This window comes from Pseudophryne corroboree, chromosome 11, assembly GCF_028390025.1.
Source record: "Pseudophryne corroboree isolate aPseCor3 chromosome 11, aPseCor3.hap2, whole genome shotgun sequence".
NCBI classification, from domain to species: Eukaryota; Metazoa; Chordata; class Amphibia; order Anura; family Myobatrachidae; genus Pseudophryne; species Pseudophryne corroboree.
In genome coordinates, this window is record NC_086454.1 from 55,885,091 (window position 1) to 55,903,854 (window position 18,764).

An 18,764-nucleotide genomic window follows, 5' to 3' on the forward strand; every position below is an offset into this window, starting at 1 on the left:
GCTGACCCTGAAGCAGGGGTTTTGCCAGACTTAGAGCATTGTAAATCGCTCTTAGCTCCAGTATATTTATGTGAAGAGACATCTCCAGGCTTGACCATACTCCCTGGAAGTTTCTTCCCTGTGTGACCACTCCCCAGCCTCTCAGACTGGCATCCGTGGTCACCAGGACCCAGTCCTGTATGCCGAATCTGCGGCCTTCTAACAGATGAGCACTCTGCAACCACCACAGAAGAGACACCCTTGTCCGTGGCGATAAGGTTATCCGCTGATGCATCTGCAGATGCGATCCGGACCATTTGTCCAGCAGATCCCACTGAAAAGTTCGTGCGTGGAATCTGCCGAATGGGATTGCTTCGTAAGAAGCCACCATCTTTCCCAGGACTCTTGTGCATTGATGCACAGACACTTTTCCTGGTTTTAGGAGGTTCCTGACAAGTTCGGATAACTCCTTGGCTTTCTCCTCCGGAAGAAACACCTTTTTCTGAACCGTGTCCAGAATCATTCCCAGGAACAGCAGACGTGTTGTCGGGGTCAACTGAGATTTTGGAAAATTCAGAATCCACCCGTGTTGTTGCAGCACTACTTGGGTTAGTGCTACTCCGTCCTCCAGCTGTTCTCTGGACCTTGCCCTTATCAGGAGATCGTCCAAGTAAGGGATAATTAATACGCCTCTTCTTCGCAGAAGAATCATCATTTCGGCCATTACCTTGGTAAAGACCCGAGGTGCCGTGGACAATCCAAACGGCAGCGTCTGAAACTGATAATGACAGTTTTGCACCACGAACCTGAGGTACCCTTGATGTGAAGGGCAAATTGGGACATGCAGGTAAGCATCTTTTATGTCCAGGGACACCATAAAGTCCCCTTCTTCCAGATTCGCTATCACTGCTCTGAGTGATTCCATCTTGAAACTGAATTTTTGTATGTACAGGTTCAAAGATTTCAGATTTAGAATAGGTCTTACCGAGCCGTCCGGCTTCGGTACCACAAATAGCGTGGAGTAATACCCCTTTCCCTGTTGTAGGAGGGGTACCTTGACTATCACCTGCTGAGAAAACAGCTTGTGAATGGCTTCCAATACCGTCGCCCTGTCTGAGGGAGACGTTGGCAAAGCAGACTTTAGGAACCGGCGAGGGGGAGACTTCTCGAATTCCAACCTGTAACCCTGAGATACTACCTGCAGGATCCAGGGGTCCACCTGTGAGCAAGCCCACTGCGCGCTGAAATTCTTGAGTCGACCCCCCACCGTTCCTGAGTCCGCTTGTAAAGCCCCAGCGTCATGCTGAGGGCTTTGCAGAACCCGCGGAGGGCTTCTGTTCCTGGGAAGGAGCTGCTTGCTGCCCTCTCTTACCCTTTCCTCTGCCTCGGGGCAGATATGACTGTCCTTTTGCCCGCTTGTTCTTATAGGACCGAAAGGACTGCGGCTGAAAAGACGGTGTCTTTTTCTGTTGGGAGGGGGTCTGAGGTAAAAAGGTGGATTTCCCGGCCGTTGCCGTGGCCACCAGATCCGATAGACCGACGCCAAATAATTCCTCCCCTTTATACGGCAATACTTCCATATGCCGTTTGGAATCCGCATCACCTGACCACTGTCGTGTCCATAAACTTCTTCTGGCAGATATGGACATCGCACTTACTCTCGATGCCAGAGTGCAAATATCCCTCTGAGCATCTCGCATATAAAGAAAAGCATCCTTTAATTGCTCTAAAGTCTGTAAAATACTGTCCCTATCCAGGGTATCAATATTTTCAGTCAGGGAATCCGACCAGACCACCCCAGCACTGCACATCCAGGCTGAGGCGATGGCTGGTCGCAGTATAACACCAGTATGTGTGTATATACTTTTTAGGGTAGTTTCCAGCCTCCTATCAGCTGGATCCTTGAGGGCGGCCGTATCAGGAGACGGTAACGCCACTTGTTTTGATAAGCGTGTGAGCGCCTTATCCACCTTAGGGGGTGTTTCCCAGCGCGCCCTAACCTCTGGCGGGAAAGGGTATAATGCCAATAACTTTTTTGAAATTAGCCCTTTTCTATCTGGGTTAACCCACGCTTCATCACATACATCATTCAATTCCTCTGATTCAGGAAAAACTACAGGTAGTTTTTTCACCCCCCACATAATACCCCTTTTTGTGGTACTTGTAGTATCAGAGATATGCAAAGCCTCCTTCATTGCCGTGATCATATAACGTGTGGCCCTACTGGAAAATACGTTTGTTTCTTCACCGTCGACACTAGATTCAGTGTCCGTGTCTGGGTCTGTATCGACCGACTGAGGTAAAGGGCGTTTTACAGCCCCTGACGGTGTCTGAGACGCCTGGGCAGGTACTAACTGGTTTGACGGCGGTCTCATGTCGTCAACTGATTTTTGTAATGTGCTGACATTATCACGTAATTCCATAAACAAAGCCATCCATTCCGGTGTCGACTCCCTAGGGGGTGACATCCCCATTACCGGCAATTGCTCTGCCTCCACACCAACATCGTCCTCATACATGTCGACACACACGTACCGACACACAGCAGACACACAGGGAATGCTCTATTGAAGACAGGACCCCACTAGCCCTTTGGGGAGACAGAGGGAGAGTTTGCCAGCACACACCCAAGCGCTATAATATATATGGGAACAACCCTATATAAGTGTTGTATCCTTATAGCAGCTTAAATATAGTAATATCGCCAAAAAAAGTGCCCCCCCCTCTCTGTTTTACCCTGTTTCTGTAGTGCAGTGCAGGGGAGAGTCCTGGGAGCCTTCCTCACAGCGGAGCTGAGCAGGAAAATGGCGCTGTGTGCTGAGGAGAATAAGCCCTGCCCCCTATTTCGGCGGGCTCTTCTCCGGAGTTTGTGAGATCTGGCAGGGGTTAAATACATCCATATAGCCTCAAGGGCTATATGTGATGTATTTTTAGCCATAAAAAGGTATTATACATTGCTGCCCAGGGCGCCCCCCCAGCGCCCTGCACCCTCCGTGACCGCTGTGTGAAGTGTGCTGACAACAATGGCGCACAGCTGCAGTGCTGTGCGCTACCTCAGGAAGACTGAAAAGTCTTCTGCCGCCTGCTTCTGGACCTCTTCCATCTTCGGCATCTGCAAGGGGGGTCGGCGGCGCGGCTCCGGGACGAACCCCAGGGTGAGACCTGTGTTCCGACTCCCTCTGGAGCTAATGGTGTCCAGTAGCCTAAGAAGCCAATCCATCCTGCACGCAGGTGAGTTCACTTCTCTCCCCTAAGTCCCTCGATGCAGTGAGCCTGTTGCCAGCAGGACTCACTGAAAATAAAAAACCTAAAAACTTTTTCTAAGCAGCTCTTTAGGAGAGCCACCTAGATTGCACCCTGCTCGGACGGGCACAAAAACCTAACTGAGGCTTGGAGGAGGGTCATAGGGGGAGGAGCCAGTGCACACCACCTGATCCTAAAGCTTTAGTTTTGTGCCCTGTCTCCTGCGGAGCCGCTAATCCCCATGGTCCTGACGGAGTCCCCAGCATCCACTAGGACGTCAGAGAAATATATATATATATATATATATACAGTATATATGTGTGTGTGTGTGTGTGTGTGTGTGTGTGTGTGTGTGTGTGTGTGTGTATATATATATATATATATAATTTTTTTACAGCGACTTTGTACTTTATAAGGGGGGGGGTCAAGGCAGGGTGGGGGGCCCCGGAGAAATTGGTGTACCGGGCCCCAAGATTTCTCTTGCCGGCCCTGAGTCTGGGGTGGGTATGCGTGCATCAGAAGCAGCAGATTCAATGTCTGGGTAATTATATAGTCCAGTGGCGTGCGGTGAGGTCAGTGGCTGGTGAGGCACTGCAGCCACAATGTACGCTGAGGCCCACCGATGACCCCTACCACCGCTGAGCTGATGTCTGCTACCGCCCCACAAGCCAATACCCACTGCTGCTGCTGCTAATGGCTGCTGCCAATGCCAATCTACTACAAAATCGCCACCATCAACGGTCCTGGCCCCCCAGCCGCTAATTTGCATCTCAGTCCGATGCAGCCACTGCCAAACTTGTGATGAGCAGGCGGCTAATATATTGTACATTTTGTAAAATAGAAAATAAATATTAAGGGGGGAGGGTGATGCCAGGGAGAGGGTGACAGCAGTGGGTGACAGAGAGAAGGTGACACTGACAGTATTGGGAGACAGGGAGAGGGTGACGCCAGGGAGAGGACAACAGCAGTGAGTGACAGAGTGAAGGTGACACTGACAGCATTGGGTGACACCAGGGAGAGGATGACAGAAGTGGGTGCCAGGGAGAGGGTGACGCTGTGGAGAGGATGACAGCAGTGGGTTACACGGAGAGGGTGACACTAGGTATAGCACAATATAAAATTCAACATAAACAGCACAGCCCGGGGTCAGTGTAACAGCACGGGCGAGCTTACACAATGTCACACTGAAAATACACTTAGAAATAAGAAGGCTCTTTTTGGGGGGCACGCTTGAAAATGTCCGCAGGGATGTAAATGCACACATTTTTTTCTGGTCCCGCTCTTATCAGCGATCGTGGAGGGCACACAGCAATGCTTTTTAGTATCAGGGTGACCCGTTCCCCCTAACGCAGACAGCAGAAGGGACCCTCTATCACTATACAGTATACTGTACTACACTCTCGGTAATTTACCTCAAATATTGGCTCTGTATTTTTTCCTATTTTTCAGCACTCTCTCATTGGCGAATTTGTTGTAGTCTCCCTGCACTGTCCTTTGGCATCAGGGTTACGATCAGCATCTAACACCAACAGCAGAAGTGTTCTTTCTGTCTTATTTTTTTTATTTACAGTAAATTATACAGTGCAGGTACACAATTATGTATTCCTGTTTTAACTGGAAATACCTGTGCAAATAACTACGTTACTGCACAATCTGTTGAATCAAATTGTATCAATCGCTTTCTTTAACAAAAAATTCTAACAATGTGGCAATCATAAAATAACAGTGTTGCTACCACTTACATTAGTTGGTGAATATAAACTTGTTTTATAGCAACAAAATATTCAGTTGCCGCTTTTGAACTTGTTCTAAAGCAACAAACGTTTTAGCAATTAGAACACATCAGTGTTTCTGTTATCTTTATCACAAGCTTACAGTATATTGTTGCTCCTGGGACCCTCATGCTTGATCAATTGAGGTGAATACTGTTCTCTCTAATACAAGCCTATACTGTTATTCTTAAGGACCTCGATACTTTACTAATTGAGGTGACAATTGTGTCTTTTCCATATTGGGTTACTCTAACTTTACATTATTTTATATTTATGTGATCTTTTTCAAATATCACAATAATTGGCGGTTAGGGAGCAATATGATTAAGGATCATTAATGCCAATTAACTTGTTTTTTGTATTTATGCTTTTGACCGAGTGTTATGCGGATAATGAATGAGGTCCGCCGTTGGAATTGCTCCTATATTACATGTGCAGTTTCAGTCATTTGTAAACATTTCAGATCTTTTTGGTGTATAACATTAATTGGTATTGTCATTTATGACTAGAGTAGTGATTATGTGATCAACAAATTGTTTATACATTAAAGGTCACTTTTACGTTTGAATGAATTAAATGTTTGGTATGTGTAAGTATTTTGGGGAACTGTACTCTTTTAAGATGGAATAATAAAAGTTATGTTTTAATTTTTTCTAAGTGTGCATTTACAACCCTGCGGACATTTTCAAGCGTGCCCCCCAAAAAAGAGCCTTCTTTCTTCTAAGTGTATTTTCTCTGTTTATTTGGTTCTGGGGAGCACCGCCAACCCGTATTATACATTTGCTCTCTAGGGCTTATAAATTAGGTAGTTGGCTTTGTATCAGTACTTCATGATATTTCCCATCCATTTGCATCTGTTTGAGACATTATCAGATGCTCAGGGTGGGGTTCCTGTTGTGGATATTCAATTTGTGTTTTTCTGTCCACAATGTCACACTGACAAGCACTCACACTGTACTGAGGCACACACTCATACTGAGACACACACTCATACTGAGACACGCAAACTGACACTCACACTGAGGCGCACACACTCATACTGAGACACGCACACTGTCACTTACACTGAGGCACACACACTCATACTGAGACACGCACACTGACACTCACACTGAGGTGCACACACTCATACTGAGACACGCACACTGACACTCACACTGTGGCACACACACTCATACTGAGACACGCACACTGTCACACACTGAGGCACACACACTCATACTGAGACACACACTCATACTGAGACACGCACACTGACACTCACACTGAGGCGCACACAGTCATACTGAGACACACATTGTCACTCACACTGAGGCACAGACACTCATACTGAGACACGCACACTGACACTCACACTGAGGCACACACACTCATACTGAGACACGCACACTGACACTCACACTGAGGCGCACACACTCATACTGAGACACGCACACTGACACTCACACTGACGCGCACACACTCATACTGAGACACGCACACTGACACTTACACTGAGGCACACACACTCATACTGAGACACACACACTGTCACTTACACTGAGGCACTCACACTTTTACTGAGACACACAGACACACTGAGGCACACATTCATACCGAGGCACACACACATTACCACAGTAGCTACCTCCAAGCTGGAGACTCCAGCTCACACTGCAGGAGCCAGTGTCAGCAAAGTAGGCAAAGCAGCAGTCAGATCAGGAAACGTGGCATAATTGGGGGCGTGGCTTAGTCACGGATATGTGACCACGCCTTTTTTTATAAAAATAACCCCTCACCATCAAGCAGCAGGCTCTAGTGTATAGTGCTCCCCCCCCCCTCCCCCCTTAACGCACCACTGCTGCTCCCTGCAGCCCTGTCACCCGTGGGAGTCTCTGGTGATCTGTGGGTGTGAGCTGCCCCCCTTCCCACGTTACTTTCATTCACTCACCCCCCCTCACCTGGGTCCTCGGCATATGTGCTTTCCGCAGAGGTGTCAGTGCTGCTCCCTGGGAGAGAGCAGTGGAGGAAGGGGGTTAGCGCACCCCAGCTGCATAAAGCACTCCCAGCTTCTCTGCACTTGGCTCTCGCGATGCTGTCTTCCGCTCTCCCCCCCTCCTCCATGTACCGCTGCTGCTGCACTGTGTCTTCCGGCTCTGCCTGTGTGTGACAGGCGCCGGACTGGCAGCGGCAGCAACAGCAAGGACAGTGCTGTGAGTAAGGAGGCAGGGAGGGGAGAGCCGCTCATAATGAAGTCAGCGCCGCATGCACTCTGTCTCCTGGGCATCCCGGCACGCTGCACTGGAGCAGTGCCTGACGTGTCCCGCCGCCGCTTCTCCCAGCCGCGTCTATGTGATTGGACCAGCGGATCCAGCACTGGATCCGCTGTCCAATCACAGGTGCCTCGCTAGCAGGGGCGTGCTTTCCCTGCTAGCGAGGCACTTGTATAAGTGCCGCTTTCCACTCTTTTTGTGATGGGCTTTTACAGCCCAGCGCATGGCCCCGCCCCCCGCTTTGTCCCGTTCCCACTGATTACGGGAGGCACTAGCTGTCAGTGCCTTCCAAACCAGTGGCATAACTACTGCCCCCGCAGTCCTCGCGGTGGCTTGGGGGCGAGGGGCTGCGGGGGCGCCACTGACTTAGAACAGATTGACATGCGGACGCTCGTCCGCATGTCAATCTGCGGTCTCCTTCCCTCCGCTGCTGTGTTGGAGGGACACGGAGGGCACCGCGCGTGCCTCTCCAGTGTCCCTCCTGGCTCTCCAGCCGGTGTAATAAAGGAAGTGCCATTCGTGAGCTCTGATTGGCTCACGAACTGGCACTTCCTTTATTAGACCCGCAGGAGAGCCAGGAAGGACAGGGGTGAGGCGCGCGCTGTGCCCTCCGTGTCCCTCCAACACAAAGGAGCGACGGGGGGGGGGGGGAGGGGGGGGGGGGGATAGGGGAGCAGGCACTGTGGGGGAATAACTGCCACTGAGGGCATGTACCTGGCGGCACTGTGGGGGAATATCTGCCACTGAGGGCATGTACCTGGCGGCACTGTGGGGGAATATCTGGCACTGGGGGCATATACCTGGCACTGTGTGGAGGAATATCTGGCACTGGGGGCATATACCTGGAACTGTGGGGCAATATCTGGCACTGGGGGGAGCAGGCACTGAGGGGGCTTATGTGACAATGGGGGGGAATATCTGGCACTGGGGGCATATACCTGGCACTGTGGGGGAATATCTGGCACTGGGGGGAGCAGGCACTGAGGGGGCATATGTGGCACTGTGGGGGAATATCTGGCACTGGGGGCAAATACCTGGCACTGTGGGGGAATATCTGGCACTGGGGGGAGCAGGCACTGAGGGGGCATATGTGGCACTGTGGGGGAATATCTGGCACTGGGGGCATATACCTGGCACTGTGGGGGAATATCTGGCACTGGGGGCATATGTGGCACTGGGGGGGGGTATATTTGGCACTGGGGGCATGTACCTGGCACTGTGGGGGAATATCTGGCACTGTGGGCATATGTGGCACTGGGAGCACGGCCCTACCAACAAGCACTACACCCTAGCAACGAGCATGACACCCAGTGCATGAAACCCCTGGCAACGAGCATGACACCCTGAGCATGAAAATCCCTGGCACCGTGCATGGAACCAAGAGCATGAAACCCCTGGCAACGAGCAGGTAATTTAAAAGTAATTAGAAGCCTAACTGTAGAACTTAATGTGTAATGGGCATTACGGTGTGTGGCATAATGTATCACGGACATTGTGGTGTGTGTCATAATGTGTCAGGCATTACGGTGTGTTGTATACTATATCACGATCATTGTGGTATAATGTCTCAGGGTCATTGCGGTGTGTGTCATAATGTGTCACAGACATTGTATGTGCTATAATGTATCAGGGGCATTGCAGTGTGTAGCATAATGTATAACGGGCATTGCGATTCCTGTCATAATGTGTCACAGGCATTACGGTGTGTGGCATAATGTGTCGGGGGCATTACAGTGTGTGCATATTGTGTCATGTGCATTATTGTGTGTGGCATAATGTCTAAGGGCCATTGCAGTATGTGGAATAATGTATACTGGGCATTACTATAAGGAGGAAAAATGACAAATAATGTAAGGGGCATGAATCAGGATTATTTTTCTTTCCTGTGGTGGCTAACGTCTGGGCGTGCAGGTTGCAAAACTGGGGTATAAGGTAGTCTTTTCCTGCAATGCCACGCCCCTTTATGCGAAGCCACGCCCATTTCAACTAAGCCACACACCCTTTTTTGGCGGCGCGCACATATTTGTCCCTTTGCTACTGCCAATTATGGGGGGGGGGGGGGGGGGCGCAGAAGAATTTTTTGGCTTGGGGGAGAAAAATTTCTTGTTACGCCACTGTCCCAAATGTATTACAATGGACTACAATGATTATAATAAAACAAAGAGGGTACATATGACACAGGATATGTGTCTTATGTATCTTCTTTGTATTATTTTAATCATTAGTGACAGGGGAGGCTCTGCCTCCCCTGACTGCATGTCCCTGATATAGTCGTGTGTAGTATTCCTTAATAATTAGATCAATTTTAACGCTTTGTTTTTGCACCTGTCTCACAAGGGTATGTGGTTAATATACCGGTATGTCAGCCACATGTTATCAATCCAGTCTGTGAAGATTCTCCCTTTTGAACTCACACCTTGTTAAGGTGATGGAGGATCTAACTTGCCATCATATTCTGGACATTTCTCACTGATACACAAATTTTATATCTGTACAACTTTTTAATGTGTATGTTTAAAACTTGTGTTAATAAACCAACAACTGGTACTAGTTGGCCTTGGGCCTTTTGTTTGGGTGATTCTCTGGTAAAGGGGATATCTGTTTCAGGACCCCAAGAAACATTATCTACAGTATAAGAATTCTCCAATTTGCAGTCTATACCTATTGGGTTCATCTTGGAAGAATCTATGAAAAAACATTCAACTAATATAACACACTTGGGAATTGTGTTTTATTCTATGTGTATTTGAGATTTATCAACAGAGATCTCTCCTATAGTGCTGCTCCTGTTTTCGTGCAAGATAAGGATATAGGGCCTAATTCAGACCTGTTCGCTCGCTAGGGTTTTTTTGCAGTCCTGCGTTCGCATAGTCGCCGCCCATAGGGGAGTGTATTTTCGCTGTGCAAGTGTGCAAACGCATGTGTAGCAGAGCTGTACAAACAGATGTTGTGCAGTCTCTGCACAGCTCAGGACTTACTCAGCCGCTGCGAACACTTCAGCCTGTCCGGGGCCGGAACTGATGTCAGGAACCCTCCCTGCAAACGCATGGACACACCTGCTTTTTTCCAACCACTCCCTGAAAACGGTCAGTTGACACCCACAAACGGCTTCTTCCTGTCAATGTCCTTGCAAACGCCCGTGCGAATGGATTCTTCGCACAAACCCATTGCTGAGTGGTGCTCCGCTTTGTACCCGTGCGACTCGCCTGCGCACTGCGGTACAAATGCATGCGCAGTTTAGACCTGATTGCCCGCTGTACGAAAACGCAGCCTAGCGATCAGGTCTGAATTAGGCCCATTGTTTCTAATATATATATATATATCAAGCTTGCGAGCAGGGCCTTCCTACCTCTATGTCTGTCTGTTTTTACCCAGTTTTGTTCTATTACTGTTGTTCTAATTGTAAAGCGCAACGGAATATGCTGCGCTATATAAGAAACTGTTAATAAATAAATAAATAAATAAATAATACCTATATTTAATTTTTTATATATATATATATATATATATATATATATATATATATATATAATATCCATTTTCACATAACGTTCCCCATTGGAATACAGTATAAAACAGGTCAGTCTCTTAATCCACCCACTGTCAGAGCGATAGTGTGTCATTTCTGTGTGCAAGTCATAGTAGTTTAAAAAACTAGGATGAATCTCTGCTTCATCTGAACAAGTATATTTCCCAGATCATCTTATCACATGACTGGTTACAAATAGTACCATTTTCCCTGTAAGTAAGTTTTAAGGAAACTTTTGGATCACTTTGCTGCATCAGTGGTCCCTGTAATAAACACTATCACCATGACATACCGAAGTGCTTTAGTTTGATACAATCCAACATGAATGAGCAGTTTATTTGATGAATGGTTTAACACATAGGGAGTTTGCTGATATTCACTTACTGGTGCATGCGAGCCCGGCTGAATGGAGCTGTATAACAATCTGTATCTTCGAGATCTGGAAGGGCCTCTTTGTCCAGCTTCATCGGGTTCCTAGGCAGCCAGCTTTTAAGCTGTCTCATATTCCTCTGCAAACTAAGAGAAAGAAATGCTTTATAGCTATTCACTTCATCAGGCTTGACCTTACCCAGAATTTCTCAAAGTATCATGCTCCTATATAGCCGTTGCATGCTACTGTAGCGGATTAGATACAGTACTGGTGCATTATCTTTCTTCTTTCTAAAATCAAAAGACACTACAAGAGGCATTTACACCATTGACAGTAGGAGGCGGTAGATCCAAACTTCCATCATTCTTATTCAGGCATAGCTAAAAATCCTATTAAATGTTACATAAAATCATAGATTGCAAACAGAATAAAATGGAGCTCCACAATATTAGTTAAATAATATTCCCTAGTAGATACTTAAATGATTTGCAAATTATTGTTAACTTTTCTGCTACCTTCCGAGAGAAAAAGACAAGTTCATTAATATTTGTTCTCACTGATCTATTTGTCTATTGAATATTTCATTCAACGGGTACAGTAAATTATCACATGGGCTTCAATAGATAGTAGCCTGGGCTTTTGAGCCCCATGCCACAGTAATTCACTGCAACAGAGCATTTAAGGCTGCTCCTGTATGGATATATTTCTGTTTGTTTGTTATTTTAACAGTGTTGCAGAATTCTGCAGAGCAATTAGTCTTTTGATCAGCAAATTAGCTGAAAACTGCAATTGTAACTATTCAACCAGAAACATTGAAACACAATGCTTATTGCATACATGATAGTATTTTGCAAATCATTTGAGTTGAGTTGGGAATATGAATGTAAAGCCAAAAATTGTTGCATATCTTGTTAGTCTAAATGATCTCAATTAAATAGACTTGATGATCTACTTATGTTAATGTTTGCATTTAACATAGTTCTGATTTATATATGATGATGTTACATGGTACAATTAAGCTGGGTTGTGGTTATGATTAAGTTAATGATGTATTTGCAAACTGCAAGCCAGATGTTATTTATTTATTTATTTATTTTAATTAAGGCTTCTAGTAAATTTAAAGGCACAGTTATAAGACAAAACATTACACAGTATTGCAGAAATACACTAAGTGGTGAGCGCCTTCCAGTACCATTGTGTTAACCTTATCAAATGTACCATAAAATTAATCATTCACTATACAGATCCAGAAATTCCAGGTCACCTACTCCTAAAATACATGAAATATAATTATAATTGTAACACAATGGTTTCCTCCAGATCATGATATCTCTTTCAGTATTATTAATAGTGGAGGAAGGGCCCGTGCAATCCGTGCATGAAACTCATGTGTGGCTGCAAGTACTCATGGTTTCTCAAGTGCAAAAATATGTAAATGCATTTCCCTTGTGCACTGCCATGCAACGGAATGTGCAAGCCCTGCTAAGCCACTTTTCTGATCTGAGCATTGCTCAAATGCGCTGGAGGTCTGACTGAACCACCATCGGATGAACATTGATTTCTTGAGCAGCTCCTGGCTGGCGCAGAGTCTCCAATGTAACTTTCTTTAAAAATGGCAACTGAGGCAGCAGTGCTGCGAAAGATATTGCAACCGCATACTGATATATACACCTGTGACCCTCACATACCATGCCCATGACCCGCCCATAACACGCCCATGACCCTCCCATAACATGCACATGACCCTCCCATAAATTGCCCATAACACACGTATGACCCTCCCATGATACGCACATGTCCCTCCCACAATATGCACATGACCCTCCCATAACATGGCCATGTCCCTCCCACAATATGCACATGACCCTCCCATAACATGGCCATGTCCCTCCCACAATATGCACATGACTCTCCCATAACATGGCCATGTCCCTCCCACACTATGCACATGACCCTCCCACAACATGGCCATGTCCCTCCCACAATATGCACATGACCCTCCCATAACATGGCCATGTCCCTCCCACAATATGCACATGACCCTCCCATAACATGGCCATGTCCCTCCCACAATATGCACATGACCCTCCCATAACATGGCCATGTCCCTCGTCCCTCCCACAATATGCACATGACCGTCCCATAACATGGCTATGTCCCTCCCACAATATGAACATGACCCTCCCATAACATGGCCATGAAATGTCCTCTTTTTGCTATGATTTTAGGCCAATTCCCAGTCTCCGGTCTGAAACGTCCAGAGATTGCAAGTGCCGTCTCAAGCAATATTGATTTCGTACACAGCTGCGCCCTCCATTGCACTCACAGTTCACACATGAGCAATAAGTGTTTCCCAGTCTTAACGCGCATGCGCAATAGCAAAAAAAAACGCTCAACTGCGTTAATATTGGATCTGTGTGCACCTCCGAATTGGGCCCTAAGACACTACGGGGGTCATTCCGAGTTGATCGTAGCTGTGCTAAATTTAGCACAGCTACGATCGTAAACTCAGACATGCGGGGGGACTCCCAGCACAGGGCTAGTCCACCCCGCATGGCAGTGCCGGCCCCCCCCGCACAAATACAAAAGCATCGCACAGAGGTGATGCCTTTGTATTTGAGGAGTAACTCCCGGCCAGTGCAGCTCCTGTGGCTGGCCGGGAGTTGCTAGTCGCTCCCGCTGGCCGCAGTGGCTGCGTGAGACATCACATGGCCGCCGCGGCCCGCCCCCCCCAACGGTCCGGCCACGCCTGCGCGATCGGGTTGGAATGAGCCCCTATAAAAGAGTGTCACAACCTTATTTAAAAAAAATACTTAAAAAATCCTAAGTCAGCAGTCACTGGGAGAGAGATGGTTGGAGCACTATGTGCAAGCTTTGTGATAGATATGATTCATCATCATAAAGTCACCAGACAGTTGTATCACTCACACATAAGAGCATCTGTCACCAGGGAAGAGAGGACTTCACCAAGACTGACTGAATGATTTATAATATATTTGAATTCCAATTCACTCTTTTAAATCAGGTGTAATTACCATACTTGCCTACCTGACCCTCTCCATGAGGGAGAAAATGCTCTGTTCCTGGACTTTCCTGGTAATGTATGATTGCCATCACCTGTGGTGAGCTAGTTAATTGATAAGAAAGGTGTTTCACCACAGGTGATGGCAATCATACATTACCAGGAAAGTCCAGGAACAGAGCATTTTCTCCCTCATGGAGAGGGTCAGGTAGGCAAGTATGGTAATTACCTGTGTGCGTGTTTCTATTACTAGCTGCTTCATCATCACACTATAAGGAAATGACACATCATAACGGCATCACCTTACTGCACCTCTCATTACAACTAGAAATGGGCAATGGCAGATGTATCAAACCTTCTTAGAAGGGCAGCCGCAGAGATTTCCCATAGCAACTAATCAACATCTACCTACAGTATCATTTTATAGAATGTACTTGATAAATGTTAGCTAGCTGATTGCTTACAATAGGCAACTTCTACACGTCTCTATAGAAGATTTCATATTCAGTATCTCCCCCGAAGTCTTATACAATTACACTGCGTTGCAGAGAATGTCCTCTTGAGTGGCACTTAATCAGGGCATGACATTCTCTTGGATGGAAAAAGCATCTCAGATGTGGCCGTGTGTCTCCCACTGGCTCTTTCTATGCCCCCTGGCTCTCTCTGTGCTCACTCTGTGCCCCAAGTTCTCACTGCATCTCACTGGCTCTATCCTTGCCCCTGGCTCTCACTGCGCCTCACTGGCTCTATCTGTGCCCCCTGGCTCTTAATGACTCTCTCTGTGCCCCTAGCTCTCACTGCCTCTCACTGGCTCTCTCTGTGCCCCTGTCTCTCACTGGCTCTCTCTGTGCCCCTGTCTGTCGCTGGCTCTCTGTGCCTCCTGGCTCTCACTGGCTCGCTCTGTGCCCCTGTCTCTCGCTGGCTCTCTCTGTGCCTCCTGGCTCTCACTGGCTCTCTCTGTGCCCCCTGGCTCTCAATGGCTCTCTCTGCCTCTCACTGGCTCTCTCTGTGCCCCTGTCTCTCACTGGCTCTCTCTGTGCCTCCTGGCTCTCAATGGCTCTCTCTGCCTCTCACTGGCTCTCTCTGTGTCCATAGTTCTCACTGGCTCTCTCTGTGGGGAGGTGGTTGTTAGATAGACAGTTAAGAGGTCGACAGTCAATAGGTCGTCACCATAGTGTCAGCATGGTCAAAAGGTCAACATGAAAAGGTCTACAGGGTCAAAAGGTCGACATGTAAAAGGTTGACATGCATATGGCCGATACATGCTTTTTAGGGTTTTTTCATGTCTCTACAACTTTTACGGCATTTACTATCCATGTCACAAACTATTAGCAACTTTGTTTTGAGCCACCGAGCCTGAAGAGGGGACACATTCAACAAATTTGGGTGAAATATGTTTAAAACCACAAACTAACACCAAGGTCGACTTTTATGTGTCAACCTTTTGACCCTATAGTGACAACCTAATGCATGTCGACCTTAAAATGATGACTCTCTTCTGTATCACACCCCTCTCTTTGCCCCTGGCTCTCAATGGCTCTCTCTGTGATCCCTGGCTCTCACTGACTCTCTCTGTGCCCCTGGTTCTCACTGACTCTCTTTGGGCCCCCTGGCTCTCTCTGTGCCTCCTGGCTCTCACTGGCTCTCTCTGTGCCCCCTGGCTCTCACTGACTCTCTCTGGGCCCCCTGGCTCTCACTGACTCTCTTTGTGCCCCTGGCTCTCACTGACTCTCTTTGGGCCCCCTGGCTCTCACTGACTCTCTCTGTGCCCCTGGTTCTCACTGACTCTCTTTGGGCCCCCTGGCTCTCTCTGGGCCCCCTGGCTCTCACTGACTCTTTTTGTGCCCCTGGCTCTCACTGACTCTCTTTGGGCCCCCTGGCTCTCACTGATTCTCTCTGTGCCTCCTGGCTCTCACTGGCTCTCTCTGTGCCCCTGGCTCTCACTGACTCTCTTTGGGCCCCCTGGTTCTTACTGACTCTCTCTGTGCCTCCTGGCTCTCACTGGCTCTCTTTGTGCCCCTGGCTCTCACTGACTCTCTGGGCCCCATGGCTCTCACTGACTCTCAATGGCTCTCTCTGTGCCCCTGGCTCTCACTGACTCTCTCTGGGCCCCCTGGCTCTCACTGACTCTCACTGACTCTCTCTGGGCCCCCTGGCTCTCACTGACTCTCACTAGCTCTCTCTGTGCCCCTGGCTCTCACTGACTCTTTCTGGGCCCCCTGGCTCTCACTGACTCTTTCTAGGCCCCCTGGCTCTCACTGGCTCTCTCTGGACCCCTGGTTCTCACTTCTTTGATAAAATATATTCCTTAGTGTGGATGATACAACACTGATTGGATTTTATGACAATAGATTTATATTTTGTGATTAGTAAATCTGATAGGTTACCTGAAACATGTCTTTTGTAATGACTATATACTGTAGGCCTATATGTATCTTTACGCTAAAGTTTACAACTGACAGAAGGACTCTGTCTGAAAGAAAGGGTAGTGGCTAAGTGGAATAGCCTCTCATCAGAGATGGTAGAGGCTAATATAGTAGAGCAATTTGTACATGTTTGGGATAGACATAAAGATATTCTTACAAAGGACTAAGGAACAAATAGGTTTTGAGGTTATTATAAGGTAAAAAAAGGGGCATACTAGATGGGCCAAGTGGTTTTTTATCTGCCATCAAATTCTGTTTCTGGAAATTATAATAACTAAGACTTAATGAGCGGTATTCAATTCTTTTCACCCCCTTCCACACCCATTCTGTTTCTGCCCACAGGGGGAGTGGTACCATCATTTCAGCTCGCTACCCCCCGTGTAGCGAGGCACCCAAACCTTTACACAGCTAAACCTCATTACTATGGGCGATTAAGGGGCTCATTTTAGAAAGAGATTGGGCATGATATATTATTTGAATATCGCCCATTGTGTTGTAATAAGTCAACAGAATGAGATACCGTAGAACAAAAGGTTTATCTCAGTTCTGGCGATGCCTAAACTTTATTGGTTTCTTCTGAAAAGTTTTAACAAATATTCAAACATAAATAAATTTAACAAATAGAACTAAACGGGTGCCTTTAAAAAGGATGGGGTGGTTCGGGCGTGATGGAGGTCTACATGTTATATTTGAATACTGGGAAATTATTTATTAAGGAGTGTAGAAGATATTGGATACAAACTGTAAACAATATGTACAAGTTATTTAGTACTTTGTACCACACTGTAAAAACAACCACAGGACTACCTGGTGGTGAGGAAAAAAAGCCTGTGAGATGCATTAGCCTTCAGTGACTCACTGGGCGGTCCCATGATCACAAATACTGTATGTCGGTCAGTTATTTGTTATGACAAAAAAAAAAACATAATTGAGCCACCTTCAGCATTTGCTCTGTAGGCAAGTGATTCTGGGGGTCATTCTGACCCGATCGCTCGCTGCAGTTTATCGCAGCGCAGCGATCGGGTCAGAACTGCGCATGCGCCAGCGCATGGCAGCCGTCGGTGCCTAGCGATCGCCTCTGAGGCAGAGGCGGTCGCTGGGCGGTAGGGGGCTGGATGGCGGCATTAAGCTATCGTTTAGGGGACGCGGTCCGGCCAACGCAGGCATGGCCGGACCGTTGGGGAGGCGTACCACAGCGCTGCATGACGTCACACGCAGCCGCTGTGGGCCGGGGAGCGACGAGCTAAATTTAGCACAGCTACAATCAACTCGGAATGACCCCCTTTGTCCTATGGTGGAGGCTATGGCGCACAGTCATAACGCTGCAGTGGCAATGCTTTCCTCCTAATTTGACTACAAATTCGTTATTATATATTAGGGTTGGTTCTAATATAAAATAATAAATAAAAGCTACTGTATGTGCTTAGGCAGATGGCACTAGACTGGATGACTGGTAAATAATTATCAGCCTTTAGACTCACATACAACACGTGAGCTATAAAAAAAAAGCATAAAAGTACATTAGTGTACTCTGTACTCGTAATATGGGTAATTGTATTAAAAAAAAAAAAAGCACACTACTTTCCAATATTCGCAGTACAAGTATGTTTGAATGCACAGGTGACTGTCAACTCACATCTGTCATATTATAATACACTGATAATGCATTTTGCTAGCATAAACGCGCTAAAGGTATATATGAGTCAATTATTTCAAATAGTAATACAGTAAAATGATATTGTTATAGTTTGCAGATGTTTAAATTTGCATGCAGTTCAAGGAGGCAGAGAAGCGTATTGTAGTATAAATGCAAGTAATTTTCCTTATGACAATTCCCATTGCTTCTCAGGATTTGCAACATTTAATTATTTTTTTTGAATAGGGGTAACATATTTAAAACCATAAGCATGCCACCTTAAACATTCACAATGATTCATTATTATTTTAAAGTGCAGTGAGCTTTACAAAATGTAAAAATGTACTGTGTATGGACTGAATAATCCAATCTCTCTCGCTGATGTCACAGCCCAGGTTTCTATGACCTGACGGCACACTGACATTCAACACTTGGAGATCCCATCATGCAAACCTCACCCTACTCACTCATACTTTAACTATCAAAAATATGGAGGTTGTTTAGATTCAGTACGTAGCTCATCTGGCTCACCTAT

At 46.8% G+C, this 18,764-nt stretch overlaps 1 protein-coding gene across 5 annotated transcripts in view; it reads right to left on the reverse strand.

Moving 5' to 3' along the window:
• The window catches only part of ANO3 (anoctamin 3), a 1,051,220-nt gene that overhangs the window by 332,331 nt on the left and 700,125 nt on the right, over positions 1-18,764 (reverse strand). For all 5 annotated transcript variants that reach the window (XM_063944334.1, XM_063944333.1, XM_063944335.1 and 2 more), the window contains one exon: positions 11,160-11,291. In XM_063944334.1, coding sequence (XP_063800404.1) covers positions 11,160-11,291 — 132 coding nt within the window. The remainder of the gene's footprint in view (positions 1-11,159; positions 11,292-18,764) is intronic.